We start from the raw sequence: 20,935 nt of genomic DNA, 5'->3' as shown, positions 1-20,935 counted from the left end.
ACACAGCGAGCAGCCCAGGAGTGGGGAAGGCTGGCTGGAGTCTCAGGGCAGCCAGGGGCCGGGAAGGCTGGCTGGAGTCACAGAATCACAGAATGTTCGGGGTTGGAAGGGACCTCTGTGGGTCATCTAGTCCAAGCCCCCTGCCGAAGCAGGGTCACCTACAGCAGGCTGCACAGGACCACGTCCAGGCGGGTCTTGAATATCTCCAGAGAAGGAGATTCCACAACCTCCCTGGGCAGCCTGTTCCAGGGCTCCGTCACCCTCAGAGGGAAGAAGTTCTTCCTCATGTTCAGACGGAACTTCCTATGCTTCAGTTTGTGCCCGTTGCCCCTTGTCCTGTGGCTGGGCACCACTGAAAAGAGTCTGGCCCCATCCTCCTGACACCCACCCTTGAGATATTTATAAGCATATATTAGGTCCCCTCTCAGCCTTCTCTTCTTCAGGCTGAACAAGCCCAGCTCCCTCAGCCTTTCCTCGTTCGAGAGAGATGCTCCAGTCCCTCACCATCCCCATAGCCCTCCACTGGACTCTCTCCAGTAGCTCCTCAGCTTTCTTGAAGTGGGGAGCCCAGAACTGGACACAGTACTCCAAATGGGGCCTCACTAGGGCAGAGTAGAGGGGAAGGAGAACCTCCCTCGACCTGCTGGCCACACTCCTCTTGATGCACCCCAAAGTCCCAGGGGTGGCCAGGGGCAGGGAAGGCTGGCTGGAGTCCCAGCGGTAACCAGGAGCCTCACTCCCTCCCCTCAGCCGGGCAGGTCCCTGTCCACCCGCGGGGCGACAGGCAGGGGTGTCTGCACGCAGAATGAAAGCACCGCGTGGGGTTGGTTTTCCATTACCCCCTACAACGAGCAGCCCCTGTCCGGACCGAGCCGGGGACGGCCGCGGCGGGGCGCTGCCGAGGCAAAGCAGCCGCGAGGCGCCCGCTCATTGCTCCCCGGCCCGCACGGGGCCGCTCTGCGCCGCCTCTCGATGGCCTCGGCGGAGCGTGCAGGAGCCCGGCGGACCGCTCTGCGCCTGCGCGCCGCGCCCGCTCTAGCCGCGCTGCTCTATGGTCGGCGCAGCGGCCCCATGGCGGTGGCCGTGCTGCGGCCCCTGGACGCCCCGCTGGCGGAGCTGGCGCCGGCCTCCGCCCTGCTGCTGGCCCCGGCGCCGCTGTGCGCGGCGCTGCGCGGGCGGGGCGGCGGCGGGCTGGTGCTGGCGGTGCGGCCGGCGGGGCGCGGCGGGGCGCAGGCCGTGCTGCTGAGCGCCGTGGCGCTGGAGGCGGGCGGGCGCCGGGGCGCGGAGCTGTGGCTGCGGGGGGCCCTGCTGCGGCGGCTGGGGCTGGCGGCCGGGCGCCGGGTGGCCGTGTGGCCGGTGCGGCAGCCGCCGGCGCTGGGCTGGGTGCTGCTGGGGGCGGCGGGGCGGGCGGGGCGGCCGGCGGGCGGCGGCGCGGTGCTGGTGCGGCGGGGCGAGGCGCTGCCGGGGCCGGGGCCGGGGCCGGGCCCGCTGGTGCTGGAGGCGCGGCCGGCGCTCCAGGGGTTGCTGGGCAACGGCACGCGCACCGCCCTCGCCCCCCCGCCGCCGCGCGAGCCCCCCGCCGCCGCCAGCGCCCCCTGCCGGCGCCCCGCCGCGCCGCCCCTCGTCTCCCGCTTCGCCGCCGGGCCCGGGGGGGGGTGCGTGGCGGAGCCGCGGCTGCGGGCGACCCCGGCGGGGGGCGGCGGCGGCGGGGCGGAGGTGTGGGTGAGCCGGCGCGGGCTGCTGGCGCTGGGGCTCTTCCAGGGGGAGTGGGTGCGGGTGGGCGCCGAGGGGGCGTCCCGCTGGCACCTGGCGTCGCTGCTGGCCCGGCCGCCGCCCTGGGAGTACCCGCGGGCCGCCCGCCGCGGACCGGCCGACGGCACCGCGCTGCTGGCCCCCGCCCTGGCCTTCAACCTGGGCTGCGACCCCGCCGCCGCCGCGCAGCTCCGCCTGCGGGTGAGCCGGGGCCGGGGGTCGCGGTGGGTCTGTGTCTGGGGGTGTCCGGCTCTCACGGCTCCCGCTCTCCCCGCTCTCCGCAGAGGTACGAAAGGTGCGGCGCGGCGGACGGGAACGGCAGCCGGTCCGTGCTGTCCGTGCCCGCCTTCGCCACGGAGCTGCACCTCGAGATCGTCTGCTCGCCGGCCTACAGCGCCCGGGGAGGCTACGACAGCGTCCTCCGCAAGCACTTCGGAGCGCCCCGGTGAGCTGCCTCCCTGCCTGGGGCCTGGCCGCAGGGAGCACCCTCGCCCTGGCTCCGAGACGCCCTGGCGCAGCGGGCGCTGGCTGGTTTGAGACTGTCCGCGTGTTCCGCGGGCGCTGGCTGGTTTGAGACTGTCCGCGTGTTCCCGTCTTCTCCTCCTGGGTGTGCTTCGCTCACCCGCGACACCCCTTAGCCTGTCCTTCGGAGGTCCTCTTCAGGTCTCCTTCCTCGTGGTCTCCTCCCCAGTGCTGCCCACAAACCTCCATCCTGGGGCGTGTTCGTAACCCCAGTTTCCAGCTTTGAATGGAGTTGAGTAATCAGGGAACTGGATGTGTTGCCGTCTGCTCTTACGGCACCTGCCCCCGAGCCTCTTTCGTTTGGCTGTTGAGGCTTTCTGTTGGAGCTGCGCTCGGCTGTCCCAGGGATCAGGAGGCTGTTGTCTGGAAGAGATGTTCTGTAACGGCATTCACCTCCTGTGCCGACCCCAGAAGGTTCCCCTTGGTAGTCTGGATGTGCCTCCTCGCATCCAGTGCATGTGAAGTCTTTAAGGGGCCATTTGTAGTTTTATTTACAGGAGAAGAGTGAGTTGGTACGAACAGCTACGGTATTTTCTGTAAAATGCATGTGGTACGGGGCGGGGAGTGCGAATGACCAGCAGGATTTACTGTCTCTCACCGGTGAAACTCCCTGGGTGTTTTGTAGGCTTGTCCAGGAGGGAGACATCCTATGTGTTCCAACGTTTGGATACGCCGAGTTTTTAGAAGTAAACGCGGACAAATTCCAAAGGTAGGTGGCAACAAACTATGGCTGTATTACCTGCCTGTTGCAAGAGAAAAGATACTTTTCTACTGTTGACTCTCTTGAAACAAGACAGTTTATTCCGTTCTGACCTGCCCCTGGAGTTTAGAGTTTATCTGCCTGTTATTTTAGGGGGAAGAGGGAAATGTTGGATTATGGAGGGCTGCAGCTAAGAGGGAGGCTTCCCTTAGCTCACTGAAATAGATGTGGAGAGAAGAAAGGAAGAAGAGAGAAAGAAACCGATGGGGGAAAAAGAATGAAGAGGAGGAGGGGGTGGCCTGAGGACAGCCAGTGCCACATAAGGAAAGCACAGTGGAAGCTGGGCTGGTCAATGCGTGACAAACAACAAAGTGTGAATATAAACCCTTACAGTTCATCTTAGAATAACTTTGTTTGGCTGCCAGTTCTGCCTTATTTGGTTTTGCTCGCACGGCTTTGAAACAGTTCTGTGCTAAATGAGAGAAAGCCACCTTTGCATCAGAGTAGAGGTGCTTGCAGCGGGATTTGGCTGGTGTTAATATAAATGCTTCAGCCGTGTCACTGAGGGAGCTGCCACAGGAAGCCAAGGCTTGCGATGCGAAGAATTGCCTTGAGTCATTCATGCAGGGTGTACCAGCGATGTGTAACACTGCTCAGCTCCACTGTGTATTTTAAAATTTTAATAGTTCTATAACAATACTGCAATGAGTATTTTCTAGGCTGTTTCTTGGAGGGAGGCAGGACTATAGGAGGCATAAGTCTTCCATTTGTGCACTAGTAGATTAGCCATGTGGCAAGCCAGAGGAGACAGTAGAGTTCGTGGGACCTAAGGAGCTGTGTTGGTGTGCAAGTGGTGCAATGATTCAGAGGGTGGAGGAAATCCTGGAGGAAACCTCTGCAGATGCCTTAATCTGTCCAGTGGTATATGAATGTAGCAAGAAGTCTTTTTCCTGCAAGGTGTCCAGGGCAGGATGCTTTTAAGACACTTGCGGTATTTGGGCAAGTCCTGGTCTGCAGCCTAGAGGACCCTGCGCTGTAAGGCTTTATACGCTGCGGGCGAATCTCTGCGGAGTTGTAGCGAAGGAAGCGATGGCAGAAGAGAGAATGTCCTGAGCTCTGAGACAGATGAAATAAGGTTAGCGCAGCTGTGCTTGTGGGCTGATGCCACCCGCAGAAGCTGTAACTGTTGACGGTCCTGTTGGTCTGTCTGGCCAGACAGCACAGCGGGGTCTGTAAAGGATCCGTGTGGGTCCTGGGAGAGGGCAGGAGTATCTCTGCTCACCTGTGCCTTTCAGCTGTCTGCTTGTTGACATCTGTGTTGTTCCTGCTTTCAAGATCTTGACTCAACAATTTTGACTGCTTGGTTTTTCCCTTAGGTGGCCAGAGCTTTACTTCAAAGTGAGGAAGGTTTTAGGTGCGGTGGAAGGCGAACAGTCTGAGGGTTACCTGGTGGACACGCAGAACACCTCTCTGTATCTGGTAAGATGTCACTGGAGAGCAGGGAGAGTGTACAGGAGATCTGAGGCTGAGGTTGCACTGTGGGTGACGAAGGTGCCTGTGGAGGCTTGTGTCTCCTGCCACTGAAAAATGCCATTTCAGAACAGACTTTGTCGCTTGGTTTCTGTCTTTTCTCAGGCAGTGGTCCACAGAATGCTATTTTCCCTTCCTCACAGGTGGGTTCAACAAACAGTGCTGTCCCATCTGCCCCAGTCTATAATAGCCACGAGTTCTGGAGCAGTTTGTCTCCCGCTGGGCTTTCTGATGTTGTGAAGCAGCTCTGTGATGCTCTTCGGCCTCACCTGAACAGTCGGTGAGTTACAATTCCTTGTAGCAAGCCCCAGCAGGGCTGGGACCCTGCTCCTTGGTCACCAGGAGAACCACCTGTGTGTTGCAGGGCAAGTGCACTGAGCGGGGCCGGCAGCATTCTCCTCTCAGGGCCAAGCGGCAGTGGGAAACTGATGGCTGTCAGAGCTGCGTGTAGCTGCCTCAACCTCCACCTCTTCAAGGTAATTCCTCCTGTGGTCAGTGGGTTGGTGGATTTACAACATACAAAGAAGTACAGAAATGTTCTTTAAGGTAGCCATGCCAACAACCCCGCTGCCACCGTGGCATGAGGCTACGCAGAAGCTGCATATGGGCAAAAGGAGAGAAGTGTGCTCGGGTGTATATTAGCAGCTCGCTCTGGCATGAATTATGACTGCTGGTGGGCAGAACCTCAGAGCAACCTTTTGGATCAGCCTAAAGGTCTGTCTAGCCCCCTGGCCCGTGTCTGGGACTGGCCAGTAACAGACGCTCGGGAAGAGAGCATAAGCATGAAGAGATGTTGTCTGTGGCGTGTACCCTCCAGTGCTCCGGAATCAGGAATTTAGAGATCTCTTGGCCCAGAGGGTGCGTTTGTACTTTTCTTTACTGACTCTTGCTGTTACTGCTGTTGTCTGATCTGCTTTACAGATACTGCAATACACAGTTGTGTTTCAGCAGACTAACTTCCTACAATTTGATAAGGCACTGAGTTGATGCTATACCCCAGAGAGTGGCAGTAACTAAAATATACTGAGAGAAATGGAAGAGGTGATAAGGGCAGGAATTGCAGTGGCACTGGGTGTTTTCAGTGTCCCCGCACAGACTGAGCAAAAGGCATGTTGGAAAGTGGGGCAGAGATGATGCTGAGATCTTGTCTAGCTGGGTGGGAAGCCTAGGAAAGCAATGCAGCCCTTGGTTTGGTAACAGCATGTGTGCCAGATCTGGTTCAAGATCTCGCAGCCTGTAGAAGAGCTGCCCTGTAACTGTGTTCACATTCACACCCCACCCCCCCACGCCCCCTGCCCAGAGCAAAAAGGCCCCCGGATCTTCCATAACAGTAGTTGTTCTCCATTCAGAAGCCCAACATAAAAATGAGGTTTCTTTAGAAAAAAAGACTCGGCCAAGATAAAGGAAGTGTTATGTCTGTGGAGGTGAATGAGGGGACACCACACCACAACGTAGGCCACTGCATAGATCGTACCAGGATGGGCTTGAGGAAAGTAGGTGGAAGACAAAACAGATGAACACCAGGGGAAGGGCAGTCGCTGGAAACAAGAGGCATCTTTCAAAGGGCACAAACCTGTAGCAGGTTAGAGTGAAGGATAAAGACTCTGGGATGACTTCACCACTCGTGAAGAATACATGTAGTTTTTGCAACGGGGAGTCCTGTCCTGTAAACCTTCAGAAGGTTACTTGAAGATGTTACCAAGCACGTGGTGAAGGTAACTTGACCAACGCAGTCTACTTGGGTTTTGAAAAAGCTCTTTGGGAAACTGAGTGGCGGTGGGATGTGAGTGAAGGTCCTGGCATGGATAAAGTGCTGGTTAAACATTGGGAACGGGATAGGAGTAGTTGGTGAGTCTTCACAATAAGCAGCGGAGCTCTGCAGGCATCTGCACTGGGAGGTCAGAAGTTACCTGGGAAAGGGGGTGAATTCTGATGTGATGGTTTGTTGATAAGTTACTACATGTAAGATTAAAGGGAGACAGACTGTTTTTGGACTAGAGGAGGGCTTTAATGAGACCAAGTGACTGAGGAGTAAAATGTCAGGTAAAATTTACTGTAGTTAGTTGTACATAGAAAATGATAGATTTCAAGTTGACTGTCACCAGTTGGTGTCAAGATTTTGGTTTTACGTCAATGACTCCATAAAGCTTGGGCTCTGTTCTCCATGTGTGTCAAAAATTGGATCACATTTTAGGAAACAAACTGGAGAGGAGATGCTGCTGCTGTGCAGATGCATGTCTTGCCACAGCTTGAATATCTTGCACGGCTCTGGTCTCCCCATTGCAAAAACATAAAGCTGACTGGAAAAAATCAGAGGAGGACACTGGGGAGCACCAGGGTTCTAGACCATTTTCTGTGTGGTGAACAGCTGAACAGGCTTTTCGTCTTGAAAAAGTAGAGAACTTAGGGAGAGTTTGATACAGGTTTACAAAATCTTGTGTGGTCAGCAGAGAGTGGAAAGTGTTTGCTTTTCTCTGTGCCAGGACGAGGCCTGGGGCTGACAGGTGAAGCTAGTGGGAAAAGGCGAGCTAAAGGAGACGATTCTTTGTGTAGGCAAAGAGTATTTGGAGGAGAACTCTACTGTTACAAAACCACATCAGACTGGGAAATCCCTTTTGGTGGGAATGGTAGGTGCCTGGAAAAGTACTGAGGGGAGAGGGTCATGTGTGCTTACCCTGATCTTCCTGCAGCAGCCACTTGTGTTCATGCTTGGAGACAAAATAGCAGGCTAAGTGGACTCTCAGTCTGAACCAGTACAGCTGTTCCTTTGTTTGTACAGCTATGGCTCTACTGCGTAAGCTTCATGGCCAAAATGAGGTCTGGCCCCTGTCTGTCCAGCACTGGAAGTTCTGGGCACGAAGGCAGTCTTCAGTGACTTGTTAAAAATACTGTTTGCCTTCTGCACGCTGCCTTTGTTCACTCTGACAGCCTGGGTGCATCCCGCATATTCTTTGATCTCCTTGAATCTGCAGAGTTAACGTTTGCAAAAGTGAGGGGATTGGAAGTCACGTGGTGACTTTTCTAGGAGAATTTTTGAAACTCTGGAAGGTCTTGGAAGAAGGAGAAAGGTGGAAAGAATAGAGCTGGAAGGTTCCTTTTTGTGGAAGGAAATCATAGGCTTCCTCCTTTTTTGTGGGTATTTTTAGAGTAGACTTTTCTGGTTTTAAAACAGTAAAAAAGTAAACTTTTTTTTGAAAAAGTAAACTTTGAAAAGTAAGCTTTTTCTGATTTAGAGAAAACAAGCTGAGCATTTTGGATATTTGGATTTTCTTCTTCTGTTCAGAAGTTGGGTCCTGTTAAGTTGACATTACTCTCTCTAACTGCTCTTTTCTATCCAAGTAAAAGCCATAGCAGTGGGTCAGTGAGAGAGGCAGATACAGCCTTGGCCAGCTGCCGTGCAGCTCATCTTCTGGACACGATCCTTAGTGGTGCCGAGCTCTTACTCTTCTGCAGATGCGCCGTAGCTCTTGGGATCCCATACAAGGTTGCAGAAACTTCACAGTATCTGCAGATCCATCCGCGTATAGGATGTGTGTGGGAGCGCTGTGGCACTGCTGTGTCCTGGCACGTGGCCTCAGGCCCCAGTGTGATGCTCAAGGCGACACGTCTGGTTTTGGCCTTGTGTGCTGCTTTTAAAGAGTAACACTCTTACTGTTGCAGCTGGAGGTATTCGCTATCCGTCTTATTCTCTTGTCCCAGCTTTTACACTCTCCCCTCCTTTTCTCACTTACTGCAGCGCTCACATTACCATCCCACCTTCCCTTCCTCTGACCGTGCTGCCTGCTCTCCTACCAGGACACAGTAATTCTTCCACACCGTAATCTCCACTGCTTGATGATCAGCAGTTTTTTGTCCTTTCTCTCTGCCCTTCTGCAGATACTGCTGCCGTTTGGCTGTGCCTGCCACAACCCTAACTCCTGTTTTTTTCTGTAGTACATGGAGCACGGGAGTTTGTCTGCTCTGTGTCCCCGTCTTTACCCTTTACGTCAGCTCTTGAGGCTGCGGCGTTCTCCCTGCTCCAAGCTCCTTTTTCCAAGGGTGAGGCCCAGGGAATCCCAGAGGTGGTTTGTCTCTCCTTGCGCAAGCTCGCAGCACCAGGAGGCAGCACTGCCTGTTTCCGGCAGTGTTCAGCTGATGTTCAAGGCTCACCAGTCACCTCCCTTTTGGGTGACTTCATCAAGTGTTTAGTTTGTAAACAGTGTCTGGGCTTCCAGCCACCTCTGACTTCCCCCCTGCCCTCCCCTTACCTTCTACCTTCCTCCTGCACTTTGAGCCTGCATGGCACGGGGTTGAACAGTTTCCCAAGCCTCCCCCTCCACTCTTGGCACTGTTCCTCTGAGACACCTTGTTCTCCCTGTCTTGGCCTCTTCCACAGCTCTCCCATCCCTTCCAGCTTAGGTTGCTGAGCTGCGACATCCACTGTATCGACTCGTCCGGCCCCTTGGCCTCACCTCTTTCACACAAGACCCTCCTGCCCCCCTCACCTCCTGCAGAGAAGCAAGAAACAGCCATTTTTCCGTGCCAGAGACTCCCAAATATGTCTATTTTGAATAAGTCCTGAATGTGTCTATTTGCTGTTTCTGGGAAACATCCACTTGGATCTTCTTTCAGCTGTGAACTGCCTGTGGAAAGCTGTGTGGAAGTGAATGTTGTCCTGGGTCCCTCAGCTGTCCATGTTGCAACCGCTGCAGACTGTGTGTCGTGTGGTCTTTCTTGCAGGTTGATTGTGTGAGTTTGTGCAGTGACACCAGTGGAGCCACAGAGGAGAAAATACAGATGGCCTTTGCAGAGGCCCAGCAGTATCATCCATGTGTGCTCCTGCTGAAAGACATCGAGGTGCTTGGCAGGGACCGGGACAGGCTAGGAGAGGACCCCAGGGTCATCGCTACTCTGAGACAGCTGCTCCTGGACAGAGACCCGGCACTGAGGTATGGACGCTGCATGTTTGCTGCGGGCATCTGAGGTGGTTTTTTGCTTCTGCCATTCCTAGGGCAGCAATCACCATCACATCAAGGTGACTGATTGCTAACATGCCCTGTTTTGTTTTTAATGCGGTGGAGTCTCTCCCAGACTTGCTTTGTTTATTTCAGAGGGCCCTTGTTCTTCCAGCTTAGTGGCAGAGGCAATCGTAGAATCATAGAATGGGCTGGAAGGGGCCTTATAGATCATCTAGTTCCAACCCCCCTGCCATTGCCGGGGACACCTTCCACTAGACCAGGTTGCTCAAAGCCTCGTCCAGCCTGGCCTTGAACACTGCCAGGGATGGGGCATCCACAGCTTCTCTGGGCAACCTGTTCCAGTGCCTCACCACCCTCATACTAAAGAATTTCTTCCTCATACCTAATCTAAACCTACCCTCTTTCAGCTTGAAGCCATTACCCCTTGTCCTATCACTACATGTCCTTGTAAGAAGTCCCTCTCCAGCTTTCTTGTGGTCCTCCTTCGGGTACTGGAAGGCTGCGATAAGGTCTTTCTGGAACCTTCTCTCCTCCAGGCTGAACAGCCCTGACTCTCTCAGCCTTTCCTTATAGGAGGGTGCTCCATCCCTCTGATCGTTTTTGTGGCCTCCTCTGGACCCGCTCCGACAAGTCCATGTCTTTTCTGTGCTGAGGGCTCCAGAGCTGGATGCAGGACTCCAGGTGGGGTCTCACCAGAGCAGAGCAGAGCAGAGGGGCAAAACCACCTCCCATGCCCTGCTGTCCACACTTCTTTTGATGTAGCCCAGGATATGGCTGGCCTTCTGGGTTACATGCGCACATTACTGGATCGTGTTTTTTCTCATCAACCAGCACCCCCCAAGTTCTCTTCAGGGCTGCTCTCAGTCCATTCTCTGCCCAGCCTGTATTTGTGCTTGGGAATGCCCTGACCCATGTTCAGGACCTTGCACCTGGTTTTGTGGAACTTCATTGAGGTTTGCACAGGCCCACCTGCCAAGGTCCCTCTGGATGGCGTCCCTTCCCCTTAGCGTATCGACCGCACCACACAGCCTGGTGTCATCGGCAAACTTGCTGAGGGTGCACTCAATCCCGCTGCCCATGTTGCCGACAAAGATGTTAAACAGCGCCGGTCCCTCTACCAACCTCTGAGGAACACCACTGATCTCCACTTGGACATCGAGCCGTTGACCACAACTCTTTGAGTGCAACCGTCTGGCCAATTCCTTATCCACTGAGTGGTTTGTCCATCAAATCCATGTCTCTCCAGTTTAGAGACAAGGATGTCGTGCGGGAAGATGTCAAATGCTTTGCTCAGGTCCAGGTAGATGATGTCGGTTGCTCTTGCCTTATCCACCAGTGCAGTAACACCGTTGTAGAAGGCCACCAGATTTGTCAGGCACAATTTGCCCATGGTGAAGCCTTGTTGGATGTTGCCAGTCACTTCCTTATTTTCCATGTGCTTTAGCATAGTTCCCAGGAGTATCTGCTCCATGATCTTGCCAGGCACAGAGGTGACACTGACTGGCCTGTAGTTCCCTGAGTCTTCCTTTTTATCCTTTTTAAAAATGGGGGTTATGTTTCCCCTTTTCCAAACACTGGGAGCTTCCCCGGACTGCCATAACTTCTCAAACATGATGGATAGTGGCTTGGCAACTTCATCCGCTGGTTCCCTCAGGACCCGCAGATGCACCTCAGGAATCGGGAAGCTTTGTTGCCAGAAGCTGGTTTCTGAGTTGTTCAGGTGGGCAAACCTGGAGTGTTGGCTGTGAGGCATGCCAGGAGTCACAGGGACCCCGGAAGGGAGCTGGACCCCAGGAGAATCTTGAGGCTGATCACAGGTACCAGGGTGCAGGGAGGGAGACATCAAGTGAAGAAATCAGATGTCACTGGAAGGGCCTTGACTTGGAGACAGAGCTCCCAAAGCAGTTCAAGGGCAAACTGGAGGCAAGTGGCTGCGAGACACCTTGGCCAGAATGTGTGCATTTCTCAGAGAAGGGCTAGCTATTGGAGCGGGACTTGGCATGGATGGTGGCAATGTAAGAGGGAAACTTCCAACATTCAAGCTCAGGTTGGGCGGGGCTCTGAGCAGCCTGATCTAGTTGAAGATGTCCCTGCTCATTGCAGGGGAGTTGGACTAGATGACCTTTAAAGGTCCCTTCCAACCCAAACTATTCTATGAGTCTGTGACAGAGCTGACACCATGCGCTGTCCTGTCCCCCTTTTCTCAACAGCCACCCTGTCCTGGTGATCGGCACAACCTGCAAGCCCCAGGATGTCCCTGCAGACGTGCAGACTGCTTTCCTTCACGAGGTGAAAATCGAAGCCCTTTCAGAAGAGCAGAGGAGGTTGATGCTGAGTATGCTGACTGGCAGCCTGCCTCTGGGCAAAGAAGTGAGCCTGTCCAAGCTGGCCCGCAGGACTGCAGTGAGTGAAACCACAGCACCGCGTGGGGATGGGCAGGCCGGGAGCACTGGGCCAACCTCCTCCCCTACCTGGCCATGCTGAAAGGGGACAATTCCCACAGCACAGTGGACTTCTTCAGTGGTTAACCCTGGTCCTCAGACATCACCTTTAACTGCAGATTTCTTGTGCCTAAGGACTGCACATCTTTTGCAGAGGTGTTGGTCTAGCTCTGCTAGAAGACAGAGCCTATATATATATATATATATGTATAAAAAAAAAATCTAGAGCCTCTAACCAGGGCACAGAAGCTCAAAGAACAGCTCTGTGAGAACTTTTTCGCCACGCACGGCCTAGCTGGAGCTGTGGTCAGGGACTGAACTGATGCTGTTTGTTTCTGCATTCGCAGGGTTTTGTGCTGGGAGATTTCTGTGCCTTGTTGTCCCACAGCAGCCGGGCTGCTTGTACCCGCATCCAGGCCTTGAGGTAGCACAAGGCAACAGGGCAGGAGGCAGGGGAGGGCAAGGGGCTGCACCCAGCCTGAGAACGCCAGGAGTGGGGCAGAGCCTGAGTCCTTCCCTTCTCTTTCCTCATCAGTTTTCCAGGTGGACTGAGTGAGGAGGTGGAGAGAGATTTTTGCACTGCTGGGTTCCCGGTGCTTGAGGAGGATTTTAGTGTTGCGCTGGACCAGCTGCACGACGCCCATTCACAGGCAGTGGGAGCCCCGAAGGTAGGATGCTGGGGCAGGGGAGGGGGGTTGGTTCTCTAGAGCCTGTGTGGCTCAAGACACCTCTCACAGACCTCGCCAGACGGGGCTGTGCTCTGGCACGTCGCTCCTGCTGCGTCCTTCCACGTATTCCCCCAGCCTTGGGTGGGAAACAGTCCCGCTGTGGGCTTTCCCCCACGAGTGCTTTTCACCCTCTTGGCTTTGAACTTGGTTAGGGAAGCCCTTGCCGCTCTAGCTGGAGACGGCTCAGCTGGCTTGTGCCATAGGGCTGCCAGCTGTGTAGCTCAGCCTTCTGAGAGGCAAAGGCAACCGCAGGCTGGCTGCCTCCCTGGGGTCTCTCCAGCCGCCTGGCATCTGGGAACAGTGAGGCTGGGGCGTAAGCTGGTGAGAGAGTTTCCCCATGTGTGTGAGAAGCCTTATACTTGATCCCAGCCTTGGAGGCTGCTCGAGCTGGCACGGGCTTTTCTGACAGCCGGGCGATTTGAAGAGTTGGGTGTTCTTCAGGGAGAGGAACGTGGGGTGTCAGACAAAACGAGCAGTCACCTTCCTGGGAGTGGCGTGATCTGCCTCTGGCAGCTCGGCACCCAGGGAAGCAGCTTTTGGGGTGGCTGTTTTTGCTGGGTAACGTGCTGTTAGGACCAAGTGAAGTGATCAGAGCCTCTTCTCCACACCTGCGAGCGTGAATGACTGCACTCAGTACAACAGGGCATGAAATGCTGGCCTTGGAGCAGTTCTTCTGGGGCTTTCCCCAGCTGCCCTCTTGCAGTCCTGCCCTAGCAGGGTGACACCTTGGTGGTGTGATCGCCCGGGAGCTATTCTGGGACTTAATTCATTCAGAAATTTACCAGAGACTGAAATGAGCTCTGCTTTGAGGCCTGTTTGCCGAGTTCGCTAAAAGACAAATAATATCCACAGAGCATGCTCGGCAGCGAGCTGTGTGAATGGGAGCTAATTTTGTTTATATTTGACAATCCTATATTGGTTTCTTAGTAATTGGCTGTGGTTCAGAAAGCCCATTAGCAGACCTGGATACTCTCAACATATGTAACTTTCAATTCCCTGCTTGCATATTCTAGTTAGTCACACATTTGTTTCCAGTTACAGCTTGAGCCTCCTAGAGAGAACTAATTGCAAACCTCCCGTTCCTAGCAGTGTCTGCAACATGTCCTAGACTTACGATGCCCCTGAAAACAACCTTGCTGCAGTTTTCCAAGCAAGGAAACGTCTGTAGAGCTTTTCCTAGTGAAGCAGTATAAGCAAGAGTGCAGGGGAGAGGGCAACCCTTCCATTCACCAGCACTGAAGAAGGAGGGCCTGTGACCTTTTGCTTTAAAAGATTTTTTTTTTTTCCTGGAAATCCTTATCTTGCCTGACCTGATTTTCCTGGTGGACTTGCTGGACAGCTGGAGAAATAGCATGAGATAATATCATCTCAAGTAGTGAAGGAAGGAGAACCAAATTGGCTGAGGGGGAAAAAAATTTTGCTCTGGACTATTTTTAAGCTCCCCGCTTGTGCTGGCACCTGTTCCCCGCCCAGCCAGCAGCTGGGGGGAAGTGTTCTGGGGCTTTGCATTCTCTGCGTGTTCCCAGGAGAGCTGTGCCGACTCTCACGAGGGCCTGCCATGCAAACTGTGGCATTCCTGCTATTTCTGAAGCTGCGAGCAGAGCAGCAGCATCCTCCAAGACTATTTTGCTCAGCATAAAATAACAGAAGTGGCATGGCTCACCCCTCTCACATTTGCTGTCTTTCCTCTCTTTGCAATGATCCCTTGCGTGTTTGCAGTTGACCCCGTCCCTGTCTATTTCTTGTAAGCATCCATGGACTTTGTTCTTGCATCCCCCCCTTTCAGAAGCAGCTGGTTTTCCGTACAGCATCCTCCAGCATGTCTGTGTCTCACATCCTGCTTCGCGTGACAGAGGTTCCTGGTAGCCCAGGCTTTGTCACTCTCATGTGAAGCCCTTACAGAGTTTCACTGCCCTGGGATTCAAGGTGCCCTGAACACAAGTAGCTCGTAATTGCTAGGTCCAGGTTTCTTTTTCTTTTTTCTTCTTTCTTATTTTTACCTTCCCTTTTGTGTCCCAAGGGCTGTCTGCAGCAGGGCTCTCTCCCCACAGAGCTGCAGGCAACCCTGGTAGATACTTTCTGTGGGGTACTTTTGCGGACTGGTGATGTGAGGTGCAACGGAGGATTGGAGACGAGACAGTTTGCCTGGGGACACATGCAGTTTGTTTTCCCCATTGCAACGCTCAGGAGCAGGAAAACGGGGCTGCTGGGGATCTGGCAGCAGGGATGTCTGTGCGGCGCAGTGTGGGGCTGACTCCCTGCGTAGCCACACACAGCTGACGGCGCAAGGGGCTGATGTCTGGTACCCCACTGGAGCAAGAGCTGCGCAGGCCTGCTCGGGGCTCAGGAAGAAGTGCTGACACGGACTCTCCCTCTCTTGGCAGATCCCCTCCGTGTCCTGGCAGGATGTTGGTGGGCTCCAGGAGGTGAAGAAGGAGATCCTGGACACGATCCAGTTGCCTCTGGAGCACCCGGAGCTGCTGTCGCTGGGTCTGTGCCGCTCTGGTCTGCTGCTGTACGGGCCTCCAGGGACAGGGAAGACCTTGCTGGCAAAAGCCGTGGCAACCACATGCGCCATGACGTTCCTTAGGTGAAGAATGGCGGGTCATGCAGTGGGACTGACTTTCTCCTGGCAGTGGATGGGAGTGCTCTAACTGACTCCTCCTTCTCCCTGCCCCACAGCGTGAAAGGGCCAGAGCTCATCAACATGTACGTTGGGCAAAGCGAGGAGAACGTGCGTAATGGTGAGTGGACACGTCCTGCTCCTGCATGTGGGAAGATGGGGCTTTTCTGTGCTTCTGGAGGGAAGGAGGTAGTGCTTAAACGCCTCATCCCAACTCCCACCCACAGCTGCCAGCAGGGACACAAACCCATCTCCTACACCCAGTCTGTTCCCTGCCTCGCTGCAGCTTCCCCTTCTGCTCTCTCTGCTCCTGTCACTCTTGTCCTTGGTGTTCCTGATGGGACAGCGGCCCCTCAGAGACACAGCTGAGCCTCGGGGCCCATTGTGCTGGGTGCTGCCTGTCCCTGCTCCCGCTGAGCCTCTCAGGCAGGAGCAGTTAGTGGTGGTGAGGCAGTGGGCAGCTGCTTTCCATCCACATCGCTTCCCTGCTGGTGATGTAGCAGGTCACGTTGCTGTGGACCTCCAGGTCTTTCTCAACTTGTGTGCTCTCTCCTCCCAGTGTTTGCCAGAGCCAGAGCAGCTGCTCCTTGCATTATCTTCTTTGATGAACTGGATTCCCTGGCCCCTAGTCGTGGACGGAGTGGAGATTCAGGGGGCGTCATGGACGGGTGAGCGAGCATCATGCATCCTTGGGAGAGCAGCGTACCTGCGTCGGCTGGGGGGGTGGATGCACAGGATTGCCCTGCGAGGCAGAGGCCATCCCAACTCTTTTTCCTTTGCTGCTCCCTTCAGTTCCTCTGCATGGCCTGTCTCCTCTCTCTGGACATCAGTACTGCTGTTTGCGTTGCCACAGATTGCCCAAGCTTGTTGTGCAAACATTTGGTTAAGACAGAGTCTCGTCCAGCTGCTTCTGTGGCTGCTGGCTGCTCCCTTTGGCCTTTCCAAGGTCATCTTTCACACCCCTGCCGTGCTCTCCTCCTATTAGCTGCTGTTTCGCTGCGGTGGGAAATCTTCCAGCTGCCTCTGAAGCCAAGTATGCACAGCTTGGAGATACCCAGGAACAGGGTTATTTCCCCCAGGCCTCTTCTGCTGAGCGGATAGTCTCCATCCAGTCTTCCTCTCCATCCATGAGGGGTTCTGCAGAATTTTCCAGTGACAGCATGGGTCCCCAGCGTCCATCTTCACACACGCCGCACACACGAAGCAGCAGCTGTGGAAGGGGCTGTGTGTGGTGCCCATTGGTCGCCTCAGGTGATCCCAGAACCTGGTGGAGATATCCCCATTCCAGGTCTGTGCAGCTCTGAAGTACTGTGCTGCCAGACCGGCTTAAGCCCCGTGGCCGCAGAACTTGATCTGCAACGTGTGCCGTTCACCACCCTGAGGACTGGTTGGCAGCACCGCTGGCCTGCCAGGGTGTCCCCAGCATGAACTGGCAGGGTGGTCTTGCAGCTGAACTTGTACCACGTAGCAGGGAGAGTTAGGACCAGCCAGCACATCCGAGTGGGGAACCCGAGCCATAGCTATGCGTGCCTGCCTGTGTTTGGTCTGTGTTGCTGGTGTCTGACAGCAAGTGTAAGCACGTGTGGCCATCCTGGAAGGGTTTGGAGCCAAGCGCAGGCCTTGAAGGACTCTCTTGGCACCAGGGGTTTGCACTCACTTTGCAATGAGCCCGCGGGCTCACTGCCTGCGCTCAGATGGAGAAGTCTGTATGGCTGCGTCAGGGCTCTGCAGGGAAGAGAAGTATGAGCCGAAGTCCAAGACGTGGGACCTGCCGGTGGCCTCGCTTATTCCCCTTTTCATTTTGTGGCTGAAAGTGACTGGGTGACTTGCCAAGGCCTAGCTGTGAGCATTCTGTCTTGTTCCCTGCAGAGTTGTCTCACAGCTCCTGGCTGAGCTTGATGGCCTTCACTCCACCAGAGAGGTGTTTGTCATTGGAGCTACGAACAGGCCTGACCTCCTGGACCCAGCTCTGCTCCGGCCGGGCAGGTATGTCGCATCCTACCCTGCCTCGCTCCAGGGCAGTTCCCCAGATCTCCTCAGGCAGCAATGGGCATGACTGTGTCCCCAACACATTAGCTGTGCAGAGACTGTTCCTAAAGCCCCCCCCGACCCTGGTTTGGGGGGTAGATAGAAAGCCAAGAGGAGGCCAGCGCCTATGGCTGTAGCAGCAGCACAAGATACCACTGCTTGTTACCCCACCGCTCTGGTTGTTGCGCCAGCAGCACAGCAGGGCAATAAGGGACCTGCCATGGCACCAAACTGGTGGGAGGAATTGGTCCCCCAGGGCCTGTTCTGCAGAGCTCTGCTCCCTCCAGCGTGCCCTCATACCTGCGGCTTGCCCATCCTGGGGCAGGACTTTCTGCCTGCTGTTGTTGGACCTCATGTGGTTCCTGTCAGCCCGTTTCTCCAGCCCACCCTGGTCCCTCTGAAGAGCAGCCCTGCCCTCCAGCACATGGACTGCTTCACCCCCAAGCTTTGTATCATCCACAAACTCAGCAGCAAGAGGAGCTGCCCCAGGGCCACCCTTCAGTTTCTGGTGCACAGCGCTGAGCATCAGTGGCAGGTTTGTCCTGGCCTGTTGTCAAGTGTCTCTTCTCTCTGCCGACAGGTTTGACAGGCTGGTCTATGTGGGCATAAACGAAGACCGAGAGTCGCAGATGCAGGTGCTGAGCGCCGTCACCAGGAAGTGAGTGACCCTGTGCTCTCGCAGCGGCCTTCCACCACCCTCCAGTGGGTTGCAGTCTTCCTGGGGTCTATGCATAGTGTGCTTCAGCTTGGCTTCGTATCCGAGCCCTGGGGAGCACCTCAGTCACTGACCCATAGCCAGCAGGTAGGGGAAGAGGATGGGGCAACTTCCAGAAGCAGAACTGGGGCTGGTTTTCATACAAGATGGGAGCAGCTCAGCTGGCTGTCCAGGTGAAGGCATTGGTAGAGTTCTGCGGTCACCATGTGCTTCTTGAGGAGCTCAGGCATATGGTGTGATGAGACTGCAGCGCACCAACATGGCAGGAAGCTCCCATTTGCTTCCTGTAAGAGTTCCTCTAGCACATCTGCTGCTATTTCCAGGTCCAAGGGTGAAGGCAGCTCTCTTCTTCTCACTGCCTTTCCTCCTGCGATGCTGCGGGGTGTTCAGCCCGTGCTCTGTGCGTCTTTCCAAACACTGGTTGTGTGGGATCACCGAGCAGCGGGGTTTGGCTGCTTCCCCAGGTGCTCTGAGCTCCCGACAGCATCCCTGGAGGGAGAAAAGCCAGCCCTGCAATTCAGGTGCGGAGGTACCACCCACCACAGCTGGGTGAGCACCTGTGAATCTGCCTCTGCAGGGACATTCTGTCAGGGATAGCTGTGGTCGCTGCTGCCTTTGACGATGACCTAGCAGGAGACGTGAGAGCGTGGGCTGGCAGCGAGCACCTCTTCACGCTGTGTGGCTTGGCAGTCACACCCTCCAGCACCGTGCTGCTGTGCGTGCTGAAGGAGGCTCGCTGTCTGCAGCGTGGCTCTGATGGGATGGCTGGGTGTTACAGTGGTTTGTACTGTCTGTAATTAAACATGTTCTTATCCAGCCCTGGCTGCAGGCTGTTCCCAGGTGTGTGGAACACTTAATTTCTCTGAGTGAGAACTCAAAGTTGCCTTTGATCCTGCTGAGCAGGAGAGAGGGCCTCCCTGCCAGGATGTTTCAAAGAGAAGTGACTGCGTTGAAAAAACCAACCAACCAACCAACCCCTTTGATTTTTTTTTTTTTTTTTTTTTTTTTTTTTGAGCATGCAGAGCACAGTCCAGAAGGGGCTAAACGTGGGGCCTCTGACTCCTCCTGCCCACTCATGCTGGCTACCGTGTCTCTCCTGGTCTGGTTTTATTGTGGCTTTCACACCTACAGTTTTCTCTCTTGGCAGGTTTAAACTGGATCCTTCTGTGAATCTTGCCACCGTTTTAGAAAAATGCCCAGCTCAGCTGACAGGAGCAGACATCTACGCCCTGTGCTCAGACGCCATGATGTGCGCCGTCAAACGCAAGGTGGAATGGATCGAGGAAGGTAGGAGCCCAGCCCCTACCGGCCCCACGTGTTGGGGCGGCCCAGCACGGGGGCAGAGAGGAGTGTTGCCACCACCGATAACTGGGCTTTGTGGGAAGAGCCTTGGTGGCTTTGGGACCAGGTTTGAATGCTAGGCTCTGGGTTACTGGCAGACCCCCAGTTTCTGCGGATGTGGTGATCTGCACCTCCAGTGCTTAGCTCCGGAGGGAAGGAGAGAGACACAGGTTTTCACTCCGGTCTCCAGTGGCTGGAGAGAGGGCTGTTGGATTGTGCCAGCCTGCAGCCAGACCCTGCGCTTGGCTCTCAGCCTTTCCCTGTTCTCTCTCTCGTGCAGGGCTGGATACCGAGAGCTCTGCTCTGATCCTGACCATGGAAGACTTCCTGCAGGCTGCTGCGAGGTTGCAGCCGTCAGTCTCTGAGCAGGAGCTGCTCAGGTACAGACTCATCCAGCAGAAGTTTGCCGCGCGCTAGTGCTCAGCAGAGCCGGGACTGGGGGAGCGACGGGGATGCTGTGTTTGTTCAGGGGTGCGCGAGAACTGGCACACACACACACACAGGCACCCGCCTGCTCTTCTCTGGTGTCGCCCGGGCCCCCTTCTGCTGAGCTTGAGTGAAAAAGCGGCTGCGCGTTTTCTGGAGTGCCGCTGCTGCAGCTGGCCGCGGCTCGACGTGGTCCCTCTGAATCAATACAGGTTTTCGGCACTGGGTATTCTCTGCCTGGCCTGGGGTCGTTGCTTGCTGCTGGTGTCCGTGGGGCTCGGGAAGGTCCCCATGAGCCCTGTGGCATGCTGGGTGTTGTAGAGAAACCAGTGTCCTGCAGGTAGAGGGGGGAAGCCCACGGCGGATGAGGAGAGGCCAAGGGAGTGGGGCGAGCTGAGCTGCCTCTGCAGAGGGAGCCCGGTTCTCCCCGGAGGCTCTGGGTGACAGGACAAGAGGCCAGGGGGGGAAGCGGCAGCGAGGGAATCTCCCACTGGGTACGAGGAAGGCCTTGTCAGGGGGAGAGGGAAGGCTCCAGCCTTGGGAATACTCAGCCCTTGGCCGGAGCAGCCCAGAGGTGCCGTGCGTGCACTGAAGTCCCGAGTCCTGCCTCACTTTCCTCGGCAGCCTCTCAGCAGCGGCCACCACAGGCACGTGTGCCTCCCTGTCCGGCCTTTGCCAAGGATGCCCAGTAACTCCACGCCTGAGCTGTGCGTGGCGGCCAGCCGCTCGGCAGCTGCCCCTGCCTGGTCCCCGCAGCTGCTGGTGCGGATGACGGGCAGCCCCGCATTAAGGCTGGGGCCTCTGCGTGCCCCAGCCTGAGGCATCGTTGCTGCCAGGCTTTGCCCTGCTGCCGCCTGCACCGGGACGGCTGGCAGCGGCGTTGCCGAGCCAAGCGTGGCCATGGAGGCCCAGCCCCCCGCCGAGCTCCTCCCGAAGGGCTGGTTCTTCAGCAGCTGCAGGCGTTCCGTGCACGGCGACCCAGCTGACGCGTGACTTCAGTCCTGTTGCTCTGGCACCCGAGCGTGTTCGGGCAGAGCTGTTCCTGACCGCTGCTGGGTCTGGCCACCACCTCTTCCTCAGGGCGGGCAAGGAGGGAGCTGCAGCCGCAGCAAAAGTGCCGCTGGGGCGTGCAGCGCCTCCCCACCCTGGAAGCGGACACCACCCCGCATGG

The 20,935-nt window shown here is 55.9% G+C and overlaps 1 protein-coding gene across 1 annotated transcript; it reads left to right on the top strand.

The window, feature by feature from the left end:
* Positions 1-1,071: 1,071 nt before the first annotated feature.
* On the top strand, positions 1,072-19,991 carry PEX6 (peroxisomal biogenesis factor 6). Its single transcript, XM_075413244.1, has 17 exons — positions 1,072-1,953; positions 2,037-2,197; positions 2,900-2,983; positions 4,351-4,453; positions 4,648-4,784; positions 4,869-4,980; positions 9,224-9,432; positions 11,673-11,865; positions 12,251-12,327; positions 12,439-12,571; positions 15,016-15,221; positions 15,314-15,375; positions 15,814-15,922; positions 17,124-17,240; positions 17,863-17,940; positions 19,145-19,284; positions 19,619-19,991. Exons 1-17 carry the CDS (start codon positions 1,072-1,074, stop codon positions 19,753-19,755), a joined length of 2,940 nt encoding a protein of 979 aa, XP_075269359.1. The 3' UTR covers positions 19,756-19,991.
* Positions 19,992-20,935: the final 944 nt, after the last annotated feature.

This window comes from Opisthocomus hoazin, chromosome 2 (assembly GCF_030867145.1).
Source record: "Opisthocomus hoazin isolate bOpiHoa1 chromosome 2, bOpiHoa1.hap1, whole genome shotgun sequence".
Lineage (NCBI taxonomy): Eukaryota > Metazoa > Chordata > Aves > Opisthocomiformes > Opisthocomidae > Opisthocomus > Opisthocomus hoazin.
The sequence above is the reverse complement of the archived record's forward strand: the minus strand, read 5'-3'. Positions and strand labels throughout refer to the sequence as shown.

Excerpts from the sequence above, each read along its gene's own strand:
- PEX6 (XM_075413244.1), top strand. The coding sequence starts at position 1,072 with ATGGCGGTGGCCGTGCTGCGGCCCCTGGACGCCCCGCTGGCGGAGCTG. Across the intron at positions 15,923-17,123 it reads TCAGGGGGCGTCATGGACGG|AGTTGTCTCACAGCTCCTGG; the intron begins GTGAGCGAGCAT and ends TGTTCCCTGCAG. Across the intron at positions 17,241-17,862 it reads GCTCTGCTCCGGCCGGGCAG|GTTTGACAGGCTGGTCTATG; the intron begins GTATGTCGCATC and ends CTCTGCCGACAG.